A 10,000-nucleotide genomic window follows, 5' to 3' on the forward strand; every position below is an offset into this window, starting at 1 on the left:
CAGCAGCAGCAGCAGCAGCTTCACAGTTTGTCGACACTTTAGAGACAAAAGCTTTTCACATGTTGGATGTTTTTCCTACAGAACGATCGAGACACAAGGAATCAGTTCCTTCTGTGTTTTCAGGACTAACTGTTGTAGAAATGAGGTGAAGAGCGACAGAACGAGCAGGTAAAATAAACCAGATGTCTAATTGAGACGTTTGTCTGAGAGAGGACGTGTTAGGGACATAAAACAGGCCGAATGTGTAAAAAGAGCCGTAGAGCGATGAGTCCTCCCCCGTCCTCCCCCGTCCTCCCCCCGTGTTGCGCTCTGGAGAAAGTGTCACAACCTGTTTCCTCACTTCCTCCCACTGTCGGTAACTCAGTGTCGCCTTCTGAAAAGCTTCTCGTTCCTCCTCCTGGTCGACCTCAGCTGTGTTTCATCAGTCTGTGAGGTCAGACACCCCGAAGCCCCCGTCTGCTCCTAGAGGGGGGGGGCTGCTGGTTTAACACAGACACACAGGACTGGGGGGCTTCTGTCATCTGACTGGTAGAAACAGAGTTTAAATGTTCCTCATAGAACAGATTATGTGGAGAGGAAAAGGTAAAGTCTCTCTCTCTCTCCCTCCCCCTCCCCCCCCCCCCCCCCCCCCAGCTGCGGCTGCTGTATGAGTGTAACCCCATGGCCTTCATCGTGGAGCAGGCGGGGGGCATGGCCTCCACCGGCCTGCAGACCATCCTGGACATCCAGCCTCAGAGCATCCACCAGCGGGCCCCCGTGGCCCTGGGCTCCCCCGACGACGTGCTCGAGTACATCGCCGTCTGCCACAAGCACGCCAGGAAGTGAGGCTACGTCCACGCCGCCGCTGTCCAGTCAGAACCATCGTCATTGTCATCATCATCATCATCTTCATCAGCGGCGTCTTCAAAATATTAAAACACAAAAATAAGTTAAAGTTTTCATACAGCAGCAACTTTCATGTTCTGAGTGTGTGTGTGTGTGTGTGTGTGTGTGTAAACATGACAACAGGAGCTCAACAACAACAACAACAACACACACACTTTGCACAAAAAAGCACCAAAGACCAAAAATGTGCCAAAGAAAAACGTCTTAATGAACCAAACCAGCTGTGCCTTCATTCATTCATTCTTTCTATCCTCTGTGCAACAGAACCTGAAGATGCCTTTGTTATTAGTATGACTGTTATTAAATGTGAAGAACTGAAGTTTCTCAATAAATCCACATGAATCTGATGGAAAAACTGTTTCCTGTGTGTGTGTCAGACCTCCATAGCCTTAGGATGTGTGATCTAACGAGCAGAGCGGCGAGCAGAGCGGCGAGCAGAGGCCCAGAGGCCCAGAGGCGACCTTTGAGCTGAAGGTCAGCGAGCTCTCAGAGCTGCTGTGACATTTAAAGCTGCCAGCTGAGCGAGTTCAGCTTCAACCAGAACCAGAGACTCCAGCAAGGAGCACTGAGGCATGCTGGGTAAACAGGCTGCTATGATGGGGGGGGGGGGGGGCTCCTTTAGAGCTCCTTTACCCAACCGCTGCTCTGCTGCAACACCTCCCACCGGAGGACGGCTTGATACCCGACACCCCCCAGCACACACAAATAGCCCCCAGGCTCTGCAGAGGACTCGTCTGTAGGAGGTCGTCCACAGACGCAGCAGGACCAACATGTCGGACCAGTCCACCTTCGACACCGACGTATGGACCCTGACCCGTTTCGTCATCGAGACCGGCCGCCAGGCCAAGGGGGCCACGGGTGAGCTGACCCAGCTCATCAACTCCATCCTGACCGCCATCAAAGCCATCTCCTCTGCTGTGAGAAAGGCCGGCCTGGCCCACCTGTAAGTACCCACCAGGTACCGACCTGGTACCGACCAGGTACCTGTATGTGCCGTGGTGACAGAGCAGGTGTGTCCAGTGAAGAGATAGAAGCTGTGTGGTTGGTTGGGGGGGGGCTTGGTGAGCTCACTGGGGGGCTCTACAGGGCAGCTGAGCCCTCACAGTGAGTGTGTCCGATGGCTGGTAGCGTGCTGTTAGAGTACATGTGGGGGTTAAAGTGACGTCATGTGACCACACACTCCTGTACGAGTGACGGACTGAAGCCTGGCTGCTGATTGGTCCACACAGGCAGGGCATGGCGGGCTCGGTGAACGTGACGGGGGACGACGTGAAGAAGCTGGATGTGCTGTCCAACGACCTGGTGATCAACATGCTGCAGGCGTCCTACAGCACCTGCTGCATGGTGTCCGAGGAGAACAAGGAGCTCATCGTCACGCCCAGAGAGAAGAGGGTGAGCTGGGGGGGGGGGGTCACTTCAGGGGGGGCCCCGTGGTGCTCTGCTTTCTAAACTGTCTCCTGTCCTGTGAAGGGTTAGGGAACGTCTCTTTGTGTTTTTGCAGGAAAATGTGTGTAAATGTTTGTTGTTGTATATTTGAAGGATGATTGGCTGCCGATACCACAGCTGTTCTTCACTGTCCTTACTGCCTGTCTGTCTCTCTGCCTGTCTGTCTCTCTGCCTGTCTAATGGCTCAGACAGTTTTTGCAGAAAGACTTCAAACATTTTTCCTCCATTTTTAGAACAAATGCAGGAGCTCGTGAAGACCATCCTGGTGTTGTGATCAGTGATGATTATGAAGAGAAGGAGGGACTGTTGGAGAATGAAGCTCAGCTTGTGTTCTGCTTCACATCAGACAGAAAGTGTGAGCAGGTCATTTTAAATGTGTCGTCATGTAAACGTGTTTGCTCTCATCACCTCTCAGGGGAAGTACGTGGTGTGTTTCGACCCTCTGGACGGCTCCAGTAACATCGACTGCTTGGCCTCCATTGGCACCATCTTCGCCATCTACAAACGGGTCAGTCTGACTCTGTACACCGTGATGTGTTCAGGGACCAGCTACAGCACAGCGGTCTGACCCCTCTGACCCCTCTGATCCCTCTGACCCCCCCACAGCTCTGCTCCCTGCAGACAGAAACACCTTCATGAAAGTGTCTAGTTCATATTCTAGTCAGTGCAGTAACGCTGAGCAGACACTGGGGGGCGCTGCAGGAGAAAAGTGGTTCTGTGACATGAGTGACGGTCAGCAGGAGGGTGGGCAGGGGGGTGCTTCGCTCTGAGCACACTGACTGTCTGCTGCTCTGGTTGTTCTCTGAAGACCAGATGAATCTCTGGGGGGTGAGCTGACGTCTGGACGCCTCTGTTTCTTCTTCGTTGGTCTGTTTGCAGGTGTCGGAGGGGGAGCCCACGGAGGAGGACGCCCTGCAGCCGGGGGCCAACATCGTGTGTGCAGGATACACCCTGTACGGCAGCGCCACCCTTGTGGCCCTCAGCACCGGAGCCGGACTCAACTTCTTCATGCTGGACCCTGTGAGTCCGTGCTGAGGCCTCTGGGGGGTCAAATTAACCCTCCATGTATGAGCGCAGGGGTCCGAAACCAGCATCAGGCCTGTGACACACGTTTGTGTCTGTCCTGCTGGCCGTCTGTCTTCACTGGGTCAGTACTGGGTCAGTACAGACTAGTACAGACTCAGTGCTGACCCAGTACAGACCCAGTACAGACTAGTACTGACTCAGTGCTGACCCAGTACTGACCCAGTACAGACCCAGTGCTGACCCAGTACAGACTAGTACTGACTCAGTGCTGACCCAGTACAGACCCAGTACAGACCCAGTGCTGACCCAGTACAGACCTAGTGCTGACCCAGTGCTGACCCAGTACAGATCCAGTACAGACTAGTACTGACTCAGTGCTGACCCAGTACTGACCCAGTACAGACCCAGTGCTGACCCAGTGCTGACCCAGTACTGACCCAGTACAGACCCAGTACAGACCAGTACAGACCCAGTACTGACCCAGTACAGACCAGTACAGACCCAGTGCTGACCCAGTACAGACCTAGTGCTGACCCAGTACAGACCAGTACAGACCCAGTGCTGACCCAGTGCTAATCCAGTGCTGACCCAGTACAGACCTAGTGCTGACCCAGTACAGACCCAGTACAGACCAGTACAGACCCAGTGCTGACCCAGTACAGACCTAGTGCTGACCCAGTACAGACCAGTACAGACCCAGTGCTGACCCAGTGCTAATCCAGTGCTGACCCAGTACAGACCTAGTGCTGACCCAGTACAGACCAGTACAGACCCAGTGCTGACCCAGTACAGACTAGTACTGACTCAGTGCTGACCCAGTGCTGACCCAGTACAGACCCAGTACAGACCAGTACACACCAGTACAGACCCAGTGCTGACCCAGTGCTGAGGACATGAAGGACCTCTAGACCCGGCCCGGCTGTAGCGGCCTGCCTGAGATGCGGTGAGTTGTTGCTGTGGATGAACTGGGTTAAACTGGAGGTTTGTGCTGCTCAGGCCATCGGGGAGTTCATCCTGACGGAGAGGAACGTGAAGATCAAACCCAAAGGAAAGATCTACAGCATCAACGAGGGCTACGCCAAGTACTTCCCCCCCTCCATCAACGAGTACCTCAAACACAAGAAGTACCCAGAGGTGAGGCGCCGCCTTCTTCTCTTCCTCTTTATTTCTGCCTCTGCTCGTGTCGTCACTCGGCCTGGATGTCGTCAGGTCGTGAACACATGAGAGCACACAGAGACCCAGACATGCTGCACCGTTACTGTAACCTGTGTTTTCAGTCCTCAGATCGGACTGGAGGTCTAAAACCGTCCTGAGAGCTTTAAGTCAGGAGGAATTCCACCAAGAGTGGGAGCGACACACACACACAGTTAAATCAGTGTCTCCGTCCTGAGGCCTCACACACTCGTCATGTGAGCCTGTGATTACCAGTGTTTCAGTGGTTTCAGTGGTGGAAATGCTGAGTTTAAGGTGGAAATGCTGAGTTTAAGGTGGAAATGCTGAGTTGAAGGGTCACAGCTGCTGATCTGAACATGTGACCTGGCATCACTGGAGCGTGACGGCTGTGTCAGTCAGGATGAAGCTCAGTCAGCTGAGCTGCAGGAAACATCCTCTTCCTCAGGAAACTCTCCTCAGCACACTCAGCACTTCTAGGAGGGGGGGGGGCCTCTAGTGTAAAACCTAAAACCTGTGAGCAGCTCTGCTCTGAGCAGGTCGAGCAGTGAGCCGGGGCTGATGGGAAACAGAGTCCTCTTCACAGGTCAAAGCCCCCCCCCATCAGGACGCTCCCTCCTTGTGTCCTGTACACATACAGATGTTAGCTTTGTTCAGTAGCTGCTGTCAAACCCAACGTGCAGCTCTGCTGTTTGTTTGGTTGGGTAACGCTGGGGGGGGTCAGCTGACCTCTCAGGCCTGCTGGACTTAGCGTCTCGTCACAGTTTATCAGGGATTACCTCAGAGCGGCACACAGTGCGTTTCACATCGGCTCACTGCTCCCTGACAACTTGGCCCACTGGAATGCAAACCTTCCTGAAAAGAACGTGTCAGCAGGAGTATTAGTTAGTAATAGTTAGGGTTAACCCTCTCCTCACCAGCTGCACGGAGATCCTATACTAACTATTGTCTTTCTAATCTCTTCTTTCAACTCCACTGACCGTCAGAAGTGACCTCAATGAGCTCTGTGGGCGTGTGTGGAGTTAACACCACCGGGTTAACAGCACCTGGTTAACACCACCTAGTTAACAGCACCGGGTTAACAGCACCTGGTTAACAGCACCGGGTTAACAGCACCTAGTTAACAGCACCTGGTTAACAGCACCTGGTTAACACCACCGGGTTAACAGCACCTGGTTAACAGCACCTGGTTAACAGCACCTAGTTAACAGCACCGGGTTAACAGCACCCAGAGTTCATGACGTGTGGTTTGTCTGAGGATCATTTTCAGACCCTCAGAAACTCTCTGGATGCTTCCTTCCTTCCTTCCTTCCTCCTCCTCTGCCTGTCAGGAGGCCTCATGCAGGGTCAGAGTGTGTGTTTGTGTAGTGTGGGTGGGTCTGTGCCCCCCCGAGGTGACTCAGCGAGCAGCTGACTCAGCGTCACGCCGTGCCGGTCTGAACATGAAGGTTTGAGGCCTGTGGCGTGGAGAACACCAGTGTTCTAGGGTTAAAGAGGCTCTTTAGATAATTTAAATGATGAACTGTCAGAGTTCACTGGCTTGTTTTTGTCCCAGCTGCTGCAGACGGACTTTGGCCTCCATTCAGATCAGCAGCTCGACTGGCCTGATTACACGGAGACGTGCATGTGTATAGATATGTGCTGTACTCTATCGATCCAGGAAGGCAGCGAACGTCACTGTGAGCCTGTGGAAGCAAATCTGGGGCCATCAGATCCCATCAGGACGAGTATTTACCAGAGACGCACCAAAGACTCCAAAAACAAGCTCAGCTGATGTTTCTGCTGTTTCTGTCTCCTGCAGGACGGCAGCGCCCCCTACGGAGCGCGCTATGTGGGCTCCATGGTCTCAGACATTCACCGCACCATCGCCTACGGAGGCATCTTCATGTACCCCGCCAACGAGAAGAGCCCCAAGGGCAAGGTACACTCACACTACCCACAGTCTGCCTGTAGTCCACCCGTAGTCCGCCTGTAGACCACCTGTAGTCCACCTGTAGTCCACCCGTAGTCCACCTGTAGTCCACCCGTAGTCCGCCTGTAGACCACCTGTAGTCCACCTGTAGTCCACCCGTAGTCCACCTGTAGTCCACCCGTAGTCCGCCTGTAGACCACCTGTAGTCCACCTGTAGTCCACCCGTAGTCCGCCTGTAGACCACCTGTAGTCCACCTGTAGTCCACCCGTAGTCCACCTGTAGTCCACCCGTAGTCCGCCTGTAGACCACCTGTAGTCCGCCTGTAGTCCACCTGTAGTCCACCCGTAGTCCACCTGTAGTCCACCCGTAGTCCGCCTGTAGACCACCTGTAGTCCACCTGTAGTCCACCCGTAGACCACCCGTAGACCACCTGTAGTCCACCTGTAGTCCACCCGTAGACCACCTGTAGTCCACCTGTAGTCCACCCGTAGTCCACCCGTAGACCACCCGTAGACCACCCGTAGTCCACCCGTAGTCCACCCGTAGTCCACCCGTAGACCACCCGTAGACCACCTGTAGTCCACCTGTAGTCCACCCGTAGACCACCCGTAGTCCACCCGTAGTCCACCTGTAGTCCACCCGTAGTCCACCCGTAGACCACCCGTAGTCCACCCGTAGTCCACCCGTAGTCCACCCGTAGACCACCCGTAGTCCACCCGTAGTCCACCCGTAGACCACCCGTAGTCCACCCGTAGACCACCTGTAGTCCACCTGTAGTCCACCCGTAGTCCACCTGTAGTCCACCCGTAGTCCGCCTGTAGACCACCTGTAGTCCACCTGTAGTCCACCCGTAGTCCGCCTGTAGACCACCTGTAGTCCACCTGTAGTCCACCCGTAGTCCACCTGTAGTCCGCCTGTAGACCACCTGTAGTCCGCCTGTAGTCCACCTGTAGTCCACCCGTAGTCCACCTGTAGTCCACCCGTAGTCCGCCTGTAGACCACCTGTAGTCCACCTGTAGTCCACCCGTAGACCACCCGTAGACCACCTGTAGTCCACCTGTAGTCCACCCGTAGACCACCTGTAGTCCACCTGTAGTCCACCCGTAGTCCACCCGTAGACCACCCGTAGACCACCCGTAGTCCACCCGTAGTCCACCCGTAGTCCACCCGTAGACCACCCGTAGACCACCTGTAGTCCACCTGTAGTCCACCCGTAGACCACCCGTAGTCCACCCGTAGTCCACCCGTAGTCCACCCGTAGTCCACCCGTAGACCACCCGTAGTCCACCCGTAGTCCACCCGTAGTCCACCCGTAGTCCACCCGTAGACCACCCGTAGTCCACCCGTAGTCCACCCGTAGTCCACCCGTAGACCACCCGTAGTCCACCCGTAGTCCACCCGTAGTCCACCCGTAGACCACCCGTAGTCCACCTGTAGTCCACCCGTAGACCACCCGTAGTCCACCTGTAGTCCACCCGTAGTCCACCCGTAGTCCACCTGTAGTCCACCCGTAGTCCACCCGTAGACCACCCGTAGTCCACCTGTAGTCCACCCGTAGACCACCTGTAGTCCACCCGTAGTCCACCCGTAGTCCACCCGTAGTCCACCCGTAGACCACCCGTAGACCACCCGTAGTCCACCCGTAGTCCACCCGTAGACCACCCGTAGTCCACCCGTAGTCCACCCGTAGTCCACCCGTAGACCACCTGTAGTCCACCTGTAGTCCACCCGTAGTCCACCCGTAGTCCACCCGTAGACCACCCGTAGTCCACCCGTAGTCCACCCGTAGTCCACCTGTAGACCACCTGTAGTCCACCTGTAGACCACCTGTAGTCCACCTGTAGTCTAATGACCTGTGTTTTCCTTTAAACTCCCTCTGAAGCTGCGGTTGCTGTATGAGTGTAACCCCATCGCCTTCCTGGTGGAACAGGCCGGCGGTCTCGCCACCACCGGGACTCAGCGGGTCCTGGACGTCCGGCCGACGGAGCTCCACCAACGGGTGCCTTTTGTGGTCGGCTCCACTGATGATGTCACAGAGTACCTGTCTTTTGTCAGGAAGTACCAGTGACGCTGCCACAACGTACTTTAATGACAAACACTCAGGATCATTTCATCGTTTTAAAGAAAGATCTCAATCATTCATTCATCACTAAATAAATAATCCAGTAAGAGGTTATTTCCTCACTAACTGAAAACTAAAGGTTTCTTCTATAGTCGTGAAAAATATAATAAATAAGTCTTCTCACAACAACAAACCTTTTTGAATAAAACTTTTCTGAATTTTCTGAGTTTGTGTCTTAATATTTTTACATTTAGTCCACTTTCTTTTTTCTGTCTCATTCTTTCTGTTCTGTCTTATTCCTCCATATTTTTATTTTACTTTACCATCGATGGTTAGAAACTGAATGAAAACTATGAATATTTTAAATATATGTGTGTGTGTGTATATATATATGTACACACACACACACATATATATATATATATATATATATAGCATGCACATGTGTCCCAGAAGCAACAAGAGAGGCCTGCAAACCCCTAGATGTTATGTTTGGGTTGGCTTTTACCTGAATTATCATTTTCCTTGTGGCTCTTAGATATGTTAGAAGGTCGTCCTGTAGTCTTTCAGTGCTCTCCGTTTGTAGACGATCTGCCTCATGGTGGAACAATGAAGCTCAAAGTTTTTTGAGATGACTTTATAGCTTTCCCCAGACTAATGTGCCGTCACTACCCTCTTCCTCTCGGCACGATTGACCCGTACGGGTTCACCTGGGTAAGACTAAAGTGACCTGGTTTTATCTCTGTTTCAGTCAGCGATGCGTTCTTCCCTCAACATCTCTCATTTCATTGGTCCATTCCAGTGGTTCATTTAGCCACCAATGTGTCCCACCTGGTTCTACTTCCCCTCTTTGTTTGAAGCAACGCAGCTCAGGGTTCACTAACTTTTGATCCTCCACAAGTTGACCAAAAACTCTTTAACTTAGTCTTGACTACACAATTAATTAAAAGTATATTGAACTGATAAACCTACACCTGTTATTTCATAGAAAACAGAATGGTTCTGATTAAATAAGGAAATCAGGTCGAAACAATAGAAAACTGCCAAAAAAATGTATATATGTATACATACATACATACAGTACACATACATACAGTATATATACATACAGTATATATACTGTATGTATGTATACATATATACATACAGTATATATATACTGTGTATATATATATATACACACACACACATATATATACACACACACGTGTGTGTATATATACACACACACACATACAGTGTATATATATACTGCATATATATATACATACAGTATATATATATATATATATATATATATATATATATATATATATATATACAGTATATATATACATATACTGTAATATATATATATAACAGTATATATATATATACACACATACACACACTGTATATATACACACACACATTTTGTAGATTTCTTGGTCTTCCTCTAAATAAACGCAGCAGTTACGTAACGATTCAGACATGTGACTCTTATTCCTCTCATCATGTT

General features: G+C 51.9%; 2 protein-coding genes across 2 annotated transcripts in view; both read left to right on the forward strand.

The window, feature by feature from the left end:
- The window catches only part of fbp1a (fructose-1,6-bisphosphatase 1a), a 4,349-nt gene extending 3,109 nt beyond the window's left edge, over positions 1-1,240 (forward strand). Inside the window, exon 7 of the mRNA XM_070833911.1 lies at positions 634-1,240. Within this exon, the coding sequence (XP_070690012.1) occupies positions 634-825 (192 nt within the window). The 3' untranslated portion in view covers positions 826-1,240. The remainder of the gene's footprint in view (positions 1-633) is intronic.
- Positions 1,241-1,613: 373 nt separating this feature from the next.
- On the forward strand, positions 1,614-8,728 carry fbp2 (fructose-1,6-bisphosphatase 2). The gene is made up of 7 exons (XM_070833995.1): positions 1,614-1,828; positions 2,115-2,277; positions 2,747-2,839; positions 3,211-3,351; positions 4,354-4,491; positions 6,329-6,448; positions 8,323-8,728. Exons 1-7 carry the CDS (start codon positions 1,656-1,658, stop codon positions 8,506-8,508), a joined length of 1,014 nt encoding a protein of 337 aa, XP_070690096.1. The 5' UTR covers positions 1,614-1,655; the 3' UTR covers positions 8,509-8,728.
- The last annotated feature ends 1,272 nt before the right edge of the window (positions 8,729-10,000 follow it).

This window comes from Pempheris klunzingeri, chromosome 7 (assembly GCF_042242105.1).
Source record: "Pempheris klunzingeri isolate RE-2024b chromosome 7, fPemKlu1.hap1, whole genome shotgun sequence".
Classification (NCBI taxonomy): Eukaryota; Metazoa; Chordata; class Actinopteri; order Acropomatiformes; family Pempheridae; genus Pempheris; species Pempheris klunzingeri.

Coding starts and splice junctions, on each gene's coding strand:
- fbp2 (XM_070833995.1), top strand. CDS start 1,656: ATGTCGGACCAGTCCACCTTCGACACCGACGTATGGACCCTGACCCGT. Junction 3,352..4,353: donor ACTTCTTCATGCTGGACCCT/GTGAGTCCGTGC, acceptor TGTGCTGCTCAG/GCCATCGGGGAGTTCATCCT. Junction 4,492..6,328: donor AACACAAGAAGTACCCAGAG/GTGAGGCGCCGC, acceptor TGTCTCCTGCAG/GACGGCAGCGCCCCCTACGG.